Source organism: Amblyomma americanum, chromosome 1, assembly GCF_052857255.1.
Source record: "Amblyomma americanum isolate KBUSLIRL-KWMA chromosome 1, ASM5285725v1, whole genome shotgun sequence".
NCBI lineage: Eukaryota > Metazoa > Arthropoda > Arachnida > Ixodida > Ixodidae > Amblyomma > Amblyomma americanum.
The window spans coordinates 2,993,369-3,012,811 of NC_135497.1; the positions used below are offsets into that span (position 1 = coordinate 2,993,369).

At 48.2% G+C, this 19,443-nt stretch overlaps 1 protein-coding gene across 2 annotated transcripts in view; it reads right to left on the minus strand.

Annotated features, from left to right (window-relative positions):
- The window catches only part of LOC144130128 (uncharacterized), a 50,781-nt gene extending 31,629 nt beyond the window's left edge, over positions 1 to 19,152 (minus strand). The window contains exons 1-2 of one of the 2 annotated variants that reach the window (XM_077664143.1): positions 18,667 to 19,146; positions 456 to 614 (exon numbers count right to left, since the gene is read on the minus strand). In XM_077664143.1, coding sequence (XP_077520269.1) covers positions 521 to 614; positions 18,667 to 19,001 — 429 coding nt within the window. In that variant the 5' untranslated portion in view covers positions 19,002 to 19,146 and the 3' untranslated portion in view covers positions 456 to 520. Of the gene's footprint in view, positions 1 to 455; positions 615 to 18,666 lie in introns of those variants that run through there. The other variant, XM_077664149.1, reaches the window with a different exon arrangement.
- Between the last annotated feature and the right edge of the window lie 291 nt (positions 19,153 to 19,443).

Here is a 19,443-nt window from a genome sequence, read left to right on the forward strand (position 1 = left end):
TTCCCGATTCTAACGTTGCTTTTGTCATGAAAATCCAGCCTCGAAACGAAACGCACTTTACAACCGGATACAAAACCGAAACCACGCTAAGAACGGGTGCGCGTTAGACACGTGGGCCTTTTGGAACCTTTAACGTTAGAAGCCGTGGCAGCAGAACCTCGCCATAAGAAAAAGACAACATTCCCCCTCAGCATATCGTTAAGAGCATTCTCTGGTGAGCTCATTGTTGCCCAAGCATCCTCTCACAAAGGGTAGCTGCCTGAATGGTTGCGCAACGACACTTGTGAGCGCTCAGCCGGACTTTCATGGGGAAGGTACGCTGAAAAGGAAGCCTGCTTCTCCGGTCTCGGAATAATTTCCAATTGGTGCACCTTTCCAGCTCGTGCCTGCGAGCGGACAGATTGAGAAAAGGGGACTGTCAGGTATTCTGCACTACAGGCAGTAGCTGCTTCAGTTCCAGCTGTCCACTTTATTTGATTGCGATGATCAGAAGCCCTTGCAGAGTCTTTCACTGACGTCCTCAGGCCTTGAACAGGCTGTACGGGCAGGATCGAAATTCGTGGGAGCAATTGACGCCGTCCACCGACTCGTTGGCGCCATCGCAGCGGGGCCCCCTGCATTGTGGTCAGAAGGTGGCATACCATCAACTCGAGGAAATTATTCCCCGAAAGACGGGCAAGCAAAACACGTTCGTCCTCAATGATTACAGCCCCCCTCCCTTATCTACCCCACCTGCTACATCGCCTGAGCTTGCCGAGTCGAAACAGGCTAGGGAGCCACTCTCCTGGATGCCGCAGACGCCACACACCTTGCCATAATAACCCATTTCTCAGCCCCGACAAGACTAGGTAATAGTGCCTCTTGTGACACCTCTCCGGATCTCACTTTCACTAAGAATGTCCCGCGTCCTATCTGGACTAACCTAGGCAAAACCCTCGGAAGCGATCATTACGTACTGTCAGTCAGCATCCTCCCCCACCGCACTAGATGCCCCTCGGTGCCATCAATATCACCAACTGGGAAGTCTACAGAGCCGCTGTTCCCCCTTCCTGCTCTGTTACTGATATCACGATATGGACCTAGGTCCTCTGTGACACCTATCAATCGCACACGCAAACAGTCCAACACAACGCTGACAATACCGCAGTCGACCCCCCCCCCTCCCCCCCTCTGAGAGGCCCCTCATTGCCTGCTCAAGAGATGGCGCCGACAACGACATAATCACGCCCTCAAAAAGCGCATAGCGCTTTTTACCCTAAAAGCCCGGGACAACGCAGCGCTACTCTGCCAAAACTGGCTTAAATTTTCCGACTCCCTCTGTGGCATCCTGAATACTTCCAAAACGTGGGCCATACTCCACAGCCTCCTATATCTTGAAGCTACAAAAGCCTCTACCAATAGAACATTGCAAGCAGTAGCCCATCACTCCACCGGTACTGACCAATAACTTCTCTTGACACCCGCCGCTCCCAATAGTTTGGTACTCAAAAGCCGCTTACCTCAACTATTACTCACACCGGCCGCTCCAACCTGGAACTATAGACATGCCCATCCCTTACGAAGATTTCTTCGCACCGGCCCGCACTCACACCCACTCTAGTGCCCCAGGTGCCGACCAAATCATTCACGCAACGCTATGCAACCTCTCCAGTGACTCTCGTCAAGCCATTACCCAATACATCAACGATGAACTGTGGACCCAAAGCACCATACCTTCTCAGTGGAAACATGCAGGAGTGATACTTTATGCAGTTGTGTCGTGTGTGCGTGTTGTCTTCTTGTGTCGAGTATAGCGCGTACGTTCGCATAATGATACTTATCCCCGGCCCAACAAACCGCCCTCCCTCTCTGCTCTCAGGCCCATATCGCTTACCTCCTGCTCAGGCAATCTATACGAATCATCCAAACAAGCCTGCAAAACTATATTGAACACCGGGATCTCTTTCCCCTTTTTATGCTCGGTTTTCGCACACGTCTCTCTTCGCAAGAGGCCTTTCTTCTCCTCCAACACAGTCCACACTGGGATACCCCCCGCGAAGATCACCTTCTTCTCACACTTGATATCACGAGCGCCTTTGACAACATTTCCCACTCTGCCATCCTAGAAGGTCTCAGATACATTGCGGCTCTCTCATGTTTCAATATATCTCGACCTTCCTCACCGCCCGAACAGACACGATAGGCATCGGGTCTACCAGATCGTCTCCCCTCCCAACACCTCATAAAGGTACTCCACAAGGTGCTGTCCTATCGCCACTACTGTTCAATATATCAATAGCCCCTCTCGCCCACAAGCTCTCCAGCTCTCCGACATCGGATAGAACATCTATGCGAATCACATTACCATCTGGTCCACCCGAGGACCCATCGCCGCCATAGAGCAGCCCGTATAAACATTCTGTTCAGGCCAGCGGTATGAAACGTGCTCCAAATTCACGACTACCCACAGAGGAAAAATCAATTATCCGAGTGTTTGGCCTATGGGCCCAGCATGATGACAAACCCACCCACACCATTGCTACTCTGTGCACGTCCGTGCTTAGTATCACCAGTACAGTACGACATGCCGCTGGACATCGCAAGGGCATGCGCGAGGACGGCACTATCCGCCTAATCACGGACCTAGCCATGAGTCGAATCCACTATGGTCTCCCCTACGACAATGTTGATCGCACCGCAAGAGTAGGATATAATGCATACCCTCTTTAAAATAGCTCCGGGCCTCCCCATGTGTGCTATCATGAGCAATATGAGCAAGAGGCGCATTGCGAAACCCTACGATGATTAAGCGTTATCACGTTCAGGTGCAGATGTAATGTTCCACGTTTTCAGAAATATGCGCGCGGCATGGGGTGCAGGCAGAATTCCCAACCGGGTTTGAGGCTATTGGCCACGCGCTCCCGCGTTCTTGCTCATAATGCTCATGATGGTACATCCACCACTGGACTCGTTGCTTTCTGGGTTCAGAACACGTTTTCGGAAATCTAGGATGCTGTCCTGAACTCCCAACGGACTCGTGTCTTCACCACCTCGGCGGGTGGAGCCATCCTTTTAAGAATAGGCGACCTGCAAACCACCGACACCCTGGCCCTGAACGGGATTCTCGGTACCACTATCGCTCTCGCCTTCACGACCATGTGCAACTTTTGTCCGTAAAGTTCCAAGACTGAGTCCATTAAAAAAAATACGTTCAACATTGAAATCATTTGTGCAGCAGCCCTTCGAAGTAGGCTCCCTTGAAGACTATACACAGCTTCCAACGCTTGAGGTCTTGGAAACAGTTGGAAAGCGCTTCTTTTGGCAGGGCTGTCAGCTCCTTTGTCGTGGCGTCTTGAATGGCCTCCACGCTCCCCATCCAGCGATCTTTCAGGGCTCTCTTCACACGAGGAAACAGGAAAAAACCGCATGGGGAGAGGTCAGGCGAGTATGGCGGGTGGGGAAGTACAGTAGTTCTGTGCTTGGCGAGAAATTTTATCACCCTAAGAGCAGTGTGCGGCCTTGCGTTATCGTGGAGAAGGCTCCATTGTCCAGATGCCCATAAGTCAGGGTGACGGCGCCGCAGTACATCACGCATGTGTTGGAGCACGCGGATATAATAAAACTCCTGATTCATCGTCCGCCCTTGTGCGACGAACTCGTGGTGTATGACACCTCTGGCATCGAAAAAAACTATAAGCATCGTCTTTGTTTTGGTCTTCTGTCGCCGCACATTTCTCGACGCCGGAGAGCTTGTGGATCGCCATTCGGCGTTCTGCCTCTTTGTTTGAGGATCGTATTGAAAACATCATGTTTCGTCTTCAGCAATGATGCTGTCGACGAATGCAGCACCCTTCTCTGCCTCGCAGAGCAAATCAGCGCTCACTGATGCCCGCGTGTCCTTCAGGTCCAGTGTGAGGGAGTGCGGCACAAGTCTGGCATTCATCTTTCGTTTCCCCAAGTTCTCACGCAAAATTTGGTGGCATGTTGTCTTACTAATTTCGAGAGCCTCTGATAGTATGCGGACTGTAATGGTGCCGTCTTGCTGTACGATTTTCCTGATCCGAGCCACGTTGTTTTATTTCCGTGAGGTTGAAGGGCGCCCCTATCCTATGTCGTCTTTCAACGACGTTCTTCCCGAAACGAACCTCTTGTGCCAATCGAAAACTCGCGTCCGCGAAAATGTCTCGTTGCCGTAAACGTCATGAAGGAGCTGATAGGTCTGTGTGGCTGTCTTGCCAAGCTTCAGATAGAATTTTATGTTTACACGCTGTTCGAGGTGGACGTCCATCTCTCCACATTCACCAACAGTAGAATGCGCAGACAACCATTGACAATGTATTTTTCTACATGTAGTGCCATCTAGCGGCTGCCACAGCAATTAACTTAAATAGCTCAGGTTAGCCCGAAAAGATGGCGCTACACATACGCAGCAACATTTGTTTTGGGGAATCATTTCTAGAGAAAACAAATCAGTCTCGAAACTTTACGGACAAATGTATGTAGATGTGGCTTCGTATATATATATATATATATATATATATATATATATATATATATATATATATATATATATATATATATATATATATATATATATATATATATATATATATATATATATATATGTTGCGAACGTAGGTTGCGTTGGCTCCGCAGAAAAAAGATTTAAGAGAAGTGGGCACTTCTCTTAAATATATATATATATATATATATATATATATATATATATATATATATATATATATATATGCACAGCGTCATAGATAAGCCCGTGCTGCTGTGATGCGCTTGTGATGCGCTCGCAGCGGATAGTTAAGACTGGCAAAGAAAATCAATGGGGTGTGCGTTTTTGACAGTCCTTGTGAGGCAGTTGTGGAATATTTAAAATACTGTTATGCAGCGGGCAGTTAACACTTCCACCGAAAGCCAATGGGGTGCGTTTTTGACAGTATTTGTGAGGCAGCTGTGGAATATGGTGAAATACACTTACGAACATATTCATGGAAATCATACGATCTTCGATGCGCAGCAGAATCTTCCTTTTAAAGTATGTCATGCGCTCACAGCGGGCAGTTAAGGCTTGCTCAGAAAGCCAATGGGGTGCATTTTTTGAAGGTGTCTGTGAGGCAGCTGCAGAGTATTTTAAAATACTGATATGAACATATTCATGGGAACCGTGCGACCTTCCGATGCGCCGCAAAATCTTCATTTTAAATTTTCTCATGCGCTCGCAGCGGGCAGTTAAGATTTGCATAGAAAGCCAATAGGGTTCGTTTTTAACGGTATTTGTGCGACAGCTGTGAAGTATTGTAAAATACTCTTATGAACGTATTCATGGGAACCGTCCGAATTTCCGATCTGCAGCAAAATCTTCATTTCAAAGTTTGTCATGCGCTCGCAGCGGTCAGTTAAGACTTGCATAGAGAGCCAATGGGGTGCGTTTTTAGCAACACTTGTGAGACAGCTGTGCAGCATTGTAAAATACTCTAATAAACATATTCATGGGAACCGCCCGATCTTCCGATGCGCAGCAAATTCTTCATTTTAAAGTTTGTCATGCGCTCGCAGCGGGCAGTTAAGACTTGCAAGAAAGCCAATGGGTTACGTTTTTGACGGTATTTGTGAGGCAGGTGTGGAGTACTCTGGACTACTCTTATGAACATATTCATCGGAACTGTCCGATCTTCCGATATGCAGCAAAATCTTCATTTCAAACTTTGTCATGCGCTCGCAGCGGTCAGTTAAGATTAGCATAGAAAGCCAATGGGGTGCGTTTTTAGCGGCACTTGTGAGGCAGCTGTGGAGCATTGTAAAATAATACTATAATGAACATATTCCTGGAAACCGCACGATCTTCCGATGCGCAGTAAATTCTACATTTTAAAGTTTGTCATGCGCTCGCAGCGGGCAGTTAAGACTTGCAAGAAAGCCAATAGATTGCGTTTTTGACGGTATTTGTGAGGCAGCTGTGGAATATGGTGAAATACACTTGCGAACATATTCATGGGAACTGTCCGATCTTCCGATGCAAAGCAAAATCTTCCTTTTAAAATTTGGCATGCGCTCGCAGCGGGTAGTTAAGACTTGCATAGAAAAAAAACAATTGGGTTTCGTTTTTGACAGTATGTGTGAGGCAGTTGTGGAATATTGTAAAATACTGCTACGCATTGGCCAGTTCAGACTTCCTTAGAATGCCAATGGGGTGCGAGTTTGACAGTATTTGTGAGGCAGTTGTGGAATATTGTAAAATACTATTATCCAGCGGGCAGTTAAGACTTTCATAGAGAGCCAATGGGGTGCGTTTGTGACAGTATTTCTGAGGCAGTTGTGGAATATTGTAAAATGCTGGTAAATCTACTTAATTCCCTAGTTTGAAGCCTTGTTTCCCGGAATAAAATCTGATTTGAGCAGAGGTTTCAAAGAACTGGCTGCAGCGCAAAAATACGTCTACAAAATTCCACTGTCAAATCGGTCTGTTGGCTGCGTTGGTGTGGAATTTTTTTTTTTAGTCACTAGTTCAGTACAGTCGTATCTCCTTTCTATATATACTATGGGAAAACGGTGCCGCAATGTGGTGGGCAAAGCCAACCACTATAGCCTTACCACGAGAATAAAGCAGCAGATCATCAAGAACAAATCACCAAGTGAGAGTGCCACTCCGGTTTGATGTCCGTCGGTTCATAGATTCCCCTCAGATGAACAATCATTTTGCAGAAATCTTAACACCCTGCCAGGTCGAACTGCCAGGCTCTCGAGCTGTGCTTGTAATGTCGTCGTCTTCGTCACCTACCCGCGTTCTCTGGCGCTGCGGTTGAAAAACATGGACTTCAGCATCTTCTATTCGTGCGCGTGTAAGCGCGATCAGGCGAGCATGCATCAAGCCGCACAAAATGACAGGAGATTAGAAGCAGTGAAATTCAGTTATAAGACCAAATGCTATGACAATTTCATCGGCGAATGGTAACTAAGCGGCCTACAAACTTTAATTGTTCTGAGTCTATTCTGTGCTTAGTGCTTATTGTAATTGTCGTGGTAAATACTACTGCATTGTTGGCGTTCATTAGTTTTTGCACACAGCTACAGCAAAGCGCTGACTCATTTGAGCAGTGCATATAGATTACAATGAAATGTTCTAAGTGCAGAGCACATGCATGCTTTCAGTGCGTGCCAGTGAAATTCCGGAGCTCTACTCGCAGCTGTCTCGGTTTTGTCACACGTATTAGCTCAAACAACGCACGCACGCACGCACACACACACGCACGCGCACACACACACACACACACACACACACACACACACACACACACACACACACACACACACACACACACACACACACACACACACACACACACACACACACACACACACACACACACACACACACACACACACACACACACACACACACACACACACACACACACACACACACACACACACACACACACACACACACACACACACACACACACACACACACACACACACACACACACACACACACACACACACACACACACACACACACACACACACACACACACACACACACACACACACACACACACACACACACACACACACACACACACACACACACACACACACACACACACACACACACACACACACACACACACACACACACACACACACACACACACACACACACACACACACACACACACACACACACACACACACACACACACACACACACACACACACACACACACACACACACACACACACACACACACACACACACACACACACACACACACACACACACACACACACACACACACACACACACACACACACACACACACACACACACAGATTGCGCGTTCAGATTGCACAACGTGGAATCGTGGGAAGCTGGTTGGAGGATTTTCTGGGGAGAATGTTGCTGTCTCGGTGCGCCTTCTCTTGCGAGGGGGACTGGTGTTAAAAAAAATGAGAAGCCATAAAAAATGTTTAGTGTTCGGCAACGGTGCCAGCCGCTCACCACGGAGTCCAACAAGGGGACGGGACAGGAACTTGAAAGCAAGTCCTGCCCACGCCAGCTGTACACCTGAACTATAACCAAATATGACGCAACTCAGCGTAGTTGGTCACACAAGGTTAACCCGCGCCGCCAGGAAAAAAGGAAAAAGCAAGAACAGAGTAAGAGATAGGACGCTTGTCAGAAAGGGGATAGGAAAATGAAAGTTGAAGGAGAGGATAGGACAAGGCGACTGCCGATTTCCCCCGGGCGGGTCAGGCCGGAGGTGCCGTCTACAGGAAGCTGGGGCCAAAGTGGTTTGTTGCCTCCGCCGAGGGGCCTTAAAGGTCCAAACACTCGGCATCGGCTCAACCACCAGGATCCCCTTTTCCCCGGACACGGCGATGCCACGCACGGCTAGGCGCGGGTGCTCGGGTCCGTGGTGATGCACTGTTCACCATCATCCCCCTGCATGGATGTCCCTGCGGATGCTCAAAGCCCGTGGTGTCGCCACTCGCCAACGCCTGCACGCTGCAGACGCCCCCCTGCGGGGATCTATTAGCGATTACCTTAGTGGATACCTCATAGGCAGCGGACAGCAAGCTGATAGGGCTGTAGTTTTTTCAAGCCTTTGACGTCTCCTTACTTATGAATTAAGATGATGTTAACGTTCTTTGAAGTTACCAGTACAATCGAGTTCTTAAGGCATTCGGTATACAGGGTGGCTAGTTTTTCGGTCACAATCTCCCCTCCGTCCTTTAAAAGATCTGCTGTTACCTGATACTCACCAGCGGTTTTCCCCATTTTCATTTCGCCTAAGCCTTTCCTTACTCCCTTTTTTGTTACTGGCGGGATGTCCCTTTGATATGCGCCACTGCCTCTCTTATTAACGTTCTGATTACATTGGCTGCTGTATATATTTGTGTAGAACTCGTCGGCTACTTTAGTATCTTATCCATATTGCTATTGACATTGCCCTCTTTGTACTTAACACAAACATCTGATTTTTCCTCATGCCTAGCTCCCTATTCACGGCTTTCACGCCACCTGCATTCTTGAGACCTTCCTCAATTCTCTCCATAATAGTTCCCTTGAGCTTAATGATTAGCGCTCGAGGGGATGCTTGCAGCGCGACAAAAAACACAAGGGACAGAGACGAACAGGACAAGCGCCACTCTCAACTGGTTTTATTCAAAAAAACGATCGCAACATTTATACATTTCCCCTTCTTCTTCAAGAGCATAATCACCCGATCCCACATGCGAATGACACGCAAATATCACGCTTGAATCAAATCAGCTTATCTAAAAACCTGTACTCGTTAGAAAACATCGTCACCGAAGGGCTGCTGACGCATTCCCACCCTTTCTTTTTGATATGGAACGCCTCAATTAGTTCACGCGTCAGCGCATCTTTGCTTCTGCCAATGACCTCTGTTCTGTTTAAAAATGGTGAGCATTTGCATGACTTGCAGTGAACTACCATATTTGTTCCGCTCCCATTTTCGAGGCATTTTTCATGCTCGCGCAGGCGCTTGTTCAGGCATCGTCCGGACTGGCCAATATACACTTTGCCACATGAAAGTGGAATCTGATAGACAATTCCCACCTTGCAATCAACATATCGGTGTTTATGCCTCGTTTCGCAATCCTTTTTTGTTTTTTTCCTCATTCACCTTAGGACAAAGGCTTTTGAGCTTGCAGGGCGCTGAAAAAACCACAGGAATTTTGTATTTATTCGCCACTTTTTTCATGTTGTGGGCCACGCGATGCAAATACGGAATCACCTGTGGCCTTACGTTATTCACCTTTTCTCTTCTAACTTTCTTGTTCTTTTGCAGCAATGTTTCTGCGACCATTACCAACAGGGACAAAGGAAAGCCTGCCGATAGCAGCCTAGAAACTTGGTCATCAAAACTTTCCTGGACAGCATGAATACAAGATTTGTTGATGGCTTCTTGAATGCACATGGTTGCAACGGCTCTTTTTACTGTATTGGACTGGGCTGAGTCAAACGGCATGATTTCCTTGAGGGCACGAGGCTTATAGCCCCAGCAAGCATGCACATCATTCACAGAAATCTGTAGATCTAAAAACTGCAACTTGTTGTCTATGGCAACCTCATGAATGAAGTTAAGCCCCCTTCCAAACTTTCTAAAAACAGATAAAATTTCCACCACAGTCTCGTGGTAGGTCACAGTTTCTAGTTTTTCTAAAAACACTAAAAAATCGTCAACGTACCTAAAAACTTTAATTACTTTTTTCTTGTCTAAAACTTGGTCTAAATCGCGGTCAATGGAAGAGAGAAAAATCTTGCACAACACAGGCGCCACACATGAACCAATACATATGCCACTCTTTTGCTCATACGCTCTGCCTTCGAAATTAACCACCGTTGCACCCAGATAAAATTCAAGAAGTGACATGAAGTTTCCAACATTTATAGCTTCCATTTATACTTTCCATTTATAGCTTCCATTTATAGCTTCCATTTATAGCTTCCAACATTTATAGTTTCCAACATTTATAGCACTGCCAGTTCTATTCTGTCTTTTGGATTAGAAGGTTTCATTCTTTGGCGCTTCTTAATGAGATCTTTCGTCTCCTGAGAGAACTTGCCGGTATCCAGTCTAACCAGCCTATCACCTACTTCTACTGACATTACTGTTCATTCTTTGAACAGTAAGATCGTCATCCTCAGTTAAAACCGAATATGTTTCGAAGCGAGATTATAAATTCCTCTACTTTCCCTGTTACCTTCAATTCGTTAATGGGCTTCTGCTTCATTACTTTCTTCCGCTCCCTCTTCAGGTCTAAGCTAGTTCGAAACCTTACCATATTGTGGTCGCTACATCATGGCCGGATTAAGAAAAATGGGGGCCCTGGGCTAATGCACATGCAGGCCCCCTTTCCCTATACTGACCCCCCCCCCCCCTCCTGCCACCTGCTACGCTACTGGAAATATTCCATGTTTCATTTTAATTCCACCAAATTAAGAAGAACGAAGTGCAATCAACGGGATTATTACTATTGTTATTGTTATAAGCAAAAACAATAAAACTTGCTTGAAACGCGTGCTGTTGTAAACACCAACACATATGTTCACTTTGTGATTAATCTGCATTCTGCTTTCAGCAAAAGCTAGGCTTTAAGGAAAAGTTTAGTGCACTCAAGACGAACAAGAACGTAGAAAAGACACCACAACCCAGATGTCGACCCTTCTGAAGCTAGGCTTTGTTTGCATCACTAAGTTTAATCCCGTGACCAGACGCATGGTTGTATCCGAAACATTCTTTATAAAATTCAAGCATCAGACTGCAGTAATCGTTATACACGTTACTCTATAAATATGCAATAGATATATACAATACTTAAGGCAATACAAACACCATAAAAATGCACTAGAATACAGATGAAAATTACCAACTGTAATTCCAAAATATTATTTGAAAATATTTTCGTTAAACGTAAAACAAGCAAGGACGACACCAAATAAACGTGGCACTATCAAAAACAACAAAAATACAGTTCTTTATAAGCACGCTAATTATCACAAGAACAATCAAGAGACGAACAAAGAAGATTTGCATATCTTGAATTACACTGCTCAGCGTTTCATTGCCAACGTGGAGGCTGGGAGGCGACACCTCGAGCTTATTGGAACTATTCATGTATAGTGCAAACATTCCTCTTTTAAATGGCATCTTTCGCGCCTTCGCTTTGGTGAAATCAGATGTAGTCTGTTCGAAGGATAGATCGCGGAGGAGGTCGCTTTCAATGGACATGATAGCAAGCGAGTTCCCCTAATTGTCGTCAAGGAGGCTCGAACGAAGGCGATTTTTTATCAGCGACAACTTGAAAAACGATCGTTCGATCTCACAATTTGCCACGGGTATGCTTAAGTACATTCGCAAAACAATATAAAAGTTAGGAAACACATCAATAAGCTTTCTTTCGTGCAGCAACTTCATTATTCCCAGGGGACTCGTGTCCTGGCACACAGAGTTGTGCAGAAAGTTCGCAAACTGAACAATTTAAGCGGAAAATGCTGGCTCCAAATCATTTTTGTAGGTTTTCACCAACTTCTCAGCCTGATGTGCCAGAAAGGCCTCGCTGCCAACTTCTGTCAGCAATTTTAAGAATCCGAACCTTTCGCAGAGTTCAGTGTAGGCAGTCTTTCGCACTCGCAAAGCAGAGCCTAGACTGCCAAGTACAACGTTTTAGGTCTCTACGATAAACATTTTTCTACCTTGTAGCGCACTATCGCTTTTTCCGTCCGGGTGCTTACTCAAGACGATGCGTTTGCCCTCATCCTAATAACATTGATTGGTACTTAGCGTGCGTGCTCTCTCTTCGAAGGTATCAAAGAAAGGTCGCAAAGAATTAACAAAGCCTTCTAGAGAGCTCAGCAGGTCTACAGCAGTTGAAATGTCTAGGCCTGGTTTCTGAAGTGCTACGTTCGTTTTGTCAAAGCGCTCGAAGATTTCACTCCAAAAAATCGCCATGAATGCAGTCTCTAGTTTTGTCATTTTCTTGAAGAGAGAGTGCGCTTCGCTCCTAGTGTCACCGTTTTCTTCCTCGTTCTTTGATATAGCTTCAAGGCAACGCAAGACTGCATTGAAATTTTTCAGAATGGCCTTGCATGATTCAGCGTGTCTTGACCACCTGGTCTCAGAGAGCCTTTTCAAAACAAGCTGCTGGCCAGTTCCGCCCATGCTGTCCAAAAGATACCTCCATCGCTTAGGTGAGGAAAGAACACATACAGTCTCTGAATTAAAGTGAAAAATTTGACTGCTTCAAGGCAACCGTCAGCGCTACACGCGCCAACTAAGTTCAGTGAATGGCCAGCACACGGGACGTAGACTGCCAATTCGTTCAGGTGTTTTATTTGAGCTTGCAGTCCTTTGTATTTTCCTGACATATTACTCGCATTATAATAAGCTTGGCCCGTACAATCATCAATTGAGATGCCATTGGTCGTCAAGAGGGACATCACGGTATCGAAAAGATACAAACCGGTATGCGATTCGATTGGAACAAATTCAAGAAAGCGTTCGTACACTTTCCTATTTAAATAGTATCGTAAAACAATTGACAGCTGATCAACGTGAGTAAGGTCTGGAGTCGAATCAACAATTAAAGAGAAATATTTTGCGCGTTTCACTTCGTCAACGAGACGTTCCTTGACAGCCTTTGCCATATACTCGATAAATTCATCACAAATTGTTTTTGACAGATGCGATGGGTGACCTTTTCCTTTGTTCCCGTAGCGTTTGATGTGCTCCTCTAGAAAGGGATCAAACATGGCCTCAAGCACTGCCATATAATTGCCATTTCTCGGTGAACCAAAAATCTCGTCACTGCCCCTAAACGCCAGGTTGCGTTCAGCTAGAAGCTTAACTACAACGACTACGCGCTTCAACACCTCTGTCCAGTAAGCGGTCTCAGTGAAAAAATGCTTAACCAGCTCCTTGTCAGTTGTGATGCTCGAGTTAGAGCGGGTGAGCCATGCTGCCACGCAGTTCCGGTGCTCGACGATATTTTCATGTGCGCAAACCTTTTCTTGTGCTCTTTTCCAATCAGAAAAGCCGTGCGTTGTGAAAGCATTGGGGTTGCTTGAAATCGAATAGCTTGCACATGAAACAGTAAACGGAACCTTTTGACTCCGAGTACATTAAACAGTGTCGCTCGTACGCCACCCCATTTACAGCCTTTCGCACGAAAAGATGAGGTGACATACAGCGTTTCTGAGTTTTGTTTTGCCTTTCGGAAGACGGAGAATTTTCTGCCTGATTTTGAAAATACAATGGCCCTTTCTCAAGGCATACACTCCGAAAGCTGTCAGTAATAACGTCCGGCCAGCAGGGTCACTTCGGAGAATCTCGCAACGTACCTCTTGCTTCGGGGGTGTCTGTACTTCTCTGTTGCCGCAACGAGAAGCCGTCTCATTCGTCCACTCGAGGCACACTTTGTGGGTGGGAACATGATTATTTGAAACCAAACTAAGGGGAAACAACTGAGTCGGTTCTTGGAGTGTTGTTGCCTGGCGCTCGTCAGTAGAAGGAGGCTCATCGGGGAGGTTTGGCACCTTTTGATCAGCAGTAGTAGAAATCGGGCGTGGCGGACCGTACACCTGGAGCTCTGTGGCAGGGGCCCGGCCGATTAGCATAGACGCTGCTGACTCAGGAACAGGAGAGGGCTCGGTTAGCATCGGTTGCTCAGAAATATGGACGACCGAGGTTGGCGCCGTTTTCACAGGATCCAGACAACCAAGATGAGTCAAACCTTGCTTCTTGCCAGGAAACCGTGGTGATGGAGTTGGCAAGTCCTCCACAGAAGCACAGTCGGTACTATAGGGAGTTTGACACGGACTCTGGGTAGAGCGATCATACTGCTCCGCGGAAAGTGCTTTCAGTAGGTACTTTGGCATCTTTGGTAGCTCCTTTTCACGCTCTTCTCTTTCTAACTTCGCCTTTCGTTTAGACGCACCACTTTGATGCTTCCGGCCGAGCATTTTCGCATGAATGGATGCTAATTGTTCACCGCACCGGGTACTTCGTCAGTCCGACGCGACCGCAGGTGTCCAATGGTGGCCGCCTCGATGACTGGCGCACGCTGCCTGGATGGTCCGTGGCTGGCCGAGAGTGTTGCGTCCCCCGGGAGCTCCTAAGCGGGCGGGCTTATGCAAGCTTAACCGGCGGCTCGGGGCTGAATCGCAGCCCGCGATCAACTTCCTTTCATAGACGCGCGCCGCGTCTGTCTGTTACTAGCGCCAAAGCAGGCGTTCACATACGCATAGAATTCCTTGTACAAATTCCCTCCTTCTCCGAACAAACTAACTCCTTCTCCCGTTCCGGTCTCGTCTTCCTATTGGCTAGGAGCAATCGTCTGTTCTGGAAGGTTCTCGATTTTTCTTTCGCCCCGTCGACGCCAAGCGCGAGAACGAAGGGGAGAGGGCGACTCCTAGCGCGGGCGAAGTTACACGCCCTCCGTCGCCTCTGTGTCATTTTTTTCTACTTCTTTCTGGAAAGTTCGGCGGCCAGTCTGACCTACTTTTTCCGTCGAGCGCGCGCGAGGGTACGCAGCCACTAGGCAGGAATGGGCCCTGGAGACAGGCCTTTGTGTCCAGCTCTCCAACTTCCCCTTCACTCTTCCACAACCCTAGCCCGAACAGTGAACATTCCATGCCCCACGGCACGCGGACAAAAGCACGTGTGATGTCTTCTTTTCTTTCCGGCCTAGACTCTGCCATCAGACTTATCATCATCTGCTCTCGGACTCATCCTCCCACGCCCAAATTACCATCACGCTAAAGAAAAGTCGAATGGGAGGCACTGTTGGGTACTGCAGCACATCCTTTCTATGAGAAGGACAGCGGCGGAACTATTTGACAGGTGGAGGGTGGCGTGGTAGTGACGAGGGACAAGGGAGATTTAGGTCCTCATCCCACATTACATGTTTTAGGTGTTTCCCCTTGCCCCTCCTCTCCAGACAGCACTGGACAGACGGATTGAGAGGAAACCACGAAAACTCTTCCAAGCAAACGCACCTCGCTTCGTAATAAAGAGGGCCCCGCCGGGGTGGCGGGGGATTCCTGTTTTTGCAGCTCGACAAGCTCTCCCCAAATGATCAAGCTAAACGCATGCTGTTACATTAGGCGGGGGGCCCCGTCTGCTCGTTCGCGTTTTCTCGCTTCAAACATGTCGCTCGAAGTTCCGTTGCCCCTGGTTCCATATACTAAGCAGGTTAGAATAAATGGGCCCCCTTGTCCTACTGCCCGAGGTGAGGCCCTGGGCTGCAGCTTCCTTAGCCCCCCCCCCCCCCCCCGTTAATCCAGCACTGGCTACAACGCAACTTCCCGGGGACCTCCACATCCTGCATGATACCGGGTGAGCGCATACTATGAAAGCTATTTCATTTTTAGTCTCACCATTGGGGATCTTCCACGTCCACTTCCTGTTCCCTAGTTTGCGGAAAAAGGCACCCATGATCCCTAAGTTGCTTCTCTCTGCGAACTCTACAGTAAGTACCCCCCAGATAGAGACTATGCCATAGTCGCCCACTGCCTGGCCGAAAGCTTGCATCTTGCCAACCTTCAACAAAGCGGACATTTGGGCCGCTTGAGGCATGTCGACGAAGTGAGAACAGAGCAGCGAAGGGTCAGGACAGAGAGAGCAGACAGTGTCTGCGCTGCTCTAGCCTCACTTCTACCTTGGCATTATTGTACGAGAAATCAATTTCGCTGTATACGTCAAGAAAATTGCCCGGCAGCTTACCCGCATTCGACACCCTGACAACGCTGACCGTAGCTGTCTTCCTGCCGGCGCTCTTTCCTTCACGACCGCCAACAAGAGTTGAAGAGAACTGCGACCATGAAGTGCGAACCGGCGCGTTCGAAAACATTAAGTGAAAGTAGCTAAAGCAACAAAATTTTAAAATTAGCGCCTTCAATAAGCGCGCCAAATATTGCGCCGTGATGACACGTTTCACAGACTGAATGGTACTCCTCTTACACGCAGCGCCCTGAGCTTTCATCGCTGAAACGGCGGCTCATGCACGGCACGCTTGCCAATGTTGCATCCCCGCCTTAATCTTAGCCTGGCGACTTTGTGCAACATCTTGCTGCGCAAGGTGCCTTGCTTCACGGCAGAGGCGAGGAAGCCACCGCCATCACCTGTTAACAGGCAGCTCCCGCCAGGCGCTAGAAGGCGCCAAAAAACCAGTGTTTAAATTTACTTTAGTACATTGGTATGAAAGCTGATTGTATTCTGCGATTTCCTCACATTTGCCTCTTACTGCTGGCTTCAGTATATTACGGAGTTCAAAAGGCAGCCATTCATACTGGCACAGCAGCGAAAAAGACATGACAGCAACCCCTGTAGCCCTCCTTTCTCCGCAGCTGTGAAACACGGGGGCTGAGCTGGTCCTTCCGGTGGCAGTGAGACCTCATCCGCTGATGGCTTGCCTGTATTCATATATAGTGTGGTGTAGGAACAGCGCTAAGAACAGGACAGAAGTCAAACATGGAAGCACAGGGACGGGCGCCCGTCCCTGTGCTTCCATGTTTGACTTCTGTCCTGTTCTTAGCGCTGTTCCTACACCATGCAATACCAACTAGCCCGTCAACTCGCTCTCCTAAACTTCATATATAGTGTTTCATTGGTCCAGATATGCCGTATTTACTCGATTCTAACGCGCTTCTTTTTAAAAAAAAAAATCGCCTAAAAATAGCATGCGCATTAGAATCGCGTATGAAAATGAAACTGCGCCAGCAGCAACCTAATGTCACCGGCTTGGTACTTGTTGCGCATCGATATTACCGATATCACCTACCGCAGTCTTGGATACCTCTAAAGTGTCCGGTCATAAAGGCGCCTACATGGTATTAGCCAATATGGGCTGCGTTTACTACGACGTCAGGTTCAAAAGAAGGGCTACCTGTCACACGGAGGCTTCCGCCGCTGACGCCCAGGGCGCGCCTTGGCACCGTGCTGCTGATGATGATGTGATGGCTAGCCCCTTCGCAGCGGGTGGACACCAGAGTGGCGTCCCAGCCGGTAAGCGAGAGAAATTAAAAGAGAAAGGAAAGGCGCATAGAAATAGCAGAAAATGATCGAAAAAGCGGTCCAGCCTTGTACGCACACAGACACCCTACCAATCTGAGAAGTCAGGACCGACACACAGAGGCCCCCACTCAGTCGGTCGCTGTCTGGTAGCCGTTACAGCAGAGCTTTCTTCTGTAATGTCCGCTGCCATGGAGAGCTCCCGTCAAAACATAAACGCCCCCTGATGTTATCCCGTTGCGTTGCCAAGGCGGACGCCGATGAGCGAGTGAGCTAAAACAAGCTAACGCTTTAAAATAAGGTGGAAAATGAGAGGCCTCACGGGCGCATTTTTTTTTTCGAAACGTGTGCGTTGCAATCCAAGTCATTGCACATTCTTTTTCTGACCATGAAAAATGCATGCGCGTTACAATCGAAGGCATGTTAGAATCGAGTAAATACAGTATTTCAAAATATACATTATAGTGACTCACGTGCCGGACAAAACGCGCCATAAAAGAAAGATTTAGCACAGACCTTCCGCTACCGTGATCCGCGCTCGCGGGAACCCCGCTGCACCTGCGCAGTGGCAGGTGCGCACCCCTGCTGGCCACGTGCGCATGCGCGCATAGCTCCCTGCGGATCACAGTATGCTAAAACTCTATAACACCCCCCTACGGTGTGAATGCAGTCGTTATAAGCGTCGCCAAATACTAGGTTGCGTGCCAGTGGGCAGGCGAGAAAGCATAAAAGAAGCAGACCGGGGTCATGGAGTCGCCATTTGTGACGTCATTTAGGCAACGCCAATATTCCGCACGATCTACTGCCCTTAAAAACGAGTTGCACAGACATAAAAGACAACGGGAAAACACAGGAAGACGCTCTTTCCGTCTTCCTGTGTTCTCTCTCTGTCTGTCTGCCTGTCTGTCTGCGCCACTCTTCTTTATGAACAACCATGTTCCAACTAGCCCAAAAATAAGTTCTACACTACCGGTCTGCTCTCCGTTTGTCCTTGGTGTAGATAGAATGTTAGCGCTCTCGAAGTGAGCGCCAACTCTGCCACCCTTGTGGCCTCTGAAAGTTCTGATCAGACAGCCACCATTGTCGGCCAGCGAGCCTGACTTGATTAATGTGTTGCCAACGCTTTTGAACCCACCTGAGGAGCAGGTCCAGCAGCTCGCCGAGAAGGCCCTGGCGGCGTCCCCCGGCCGCGGCCTCGCACTGGGCGCGGCGCACGCAGGCGGCGCCGTCCAGGCCCGCTCGCTCCATGGCCTCCTGGGCGGCGCGCAGCAGTGCCCGTCGGTCGGCAGTCGGCCCGGAGAGCTCCAGCTCGAGCGGGAACGAGACGCCGTACGTGGCCGTCACGGGCCCCGCCGATGCCAGCTTGGCCTTGAAGGTGGGGCTCAGCGTGACGCTGGACACCAGGTCCGACAGGTCCCCCCGCGCCACCGCCAGCAGCAGCAGCAGCAGCAGCAGCAGCGACCTGGCCATCGGTCAGCGGCAGCTCTGCGGCCCCGTGACCACCCGTCACGCGCTCCGCTCACACTGCCATTGTCCGAGACTTCCGTGTTTGCACGCGCTTCCAGTTCCAACGGCCTCTCTTGGCGCAACCCGCAACTAATTTTATTGCTTCCGACGACAGGGCATTTCACATCTGCAATCAGCATCCCCAAGCATTGCCGTTATCATATATATTTCATCGTGCATATGAAGACAAAGCGTACACATCAAGCTGACCTGTGCCAAGCTTTAAAAGACAACACGCTCTACGACGATTCAACTAGTGTAGGCTTGTAGGCAAGAGCTTAACAAGATCAGCAGATTTTTTAAATGCTTCTCATTTGTAGAATAGCAATGAACTCGCTTTTTAATCATTACGTTTATTTCAATGTAAAAGTTGTTGAGCCAACAGAAATGCCCCTTTTCATTTTTC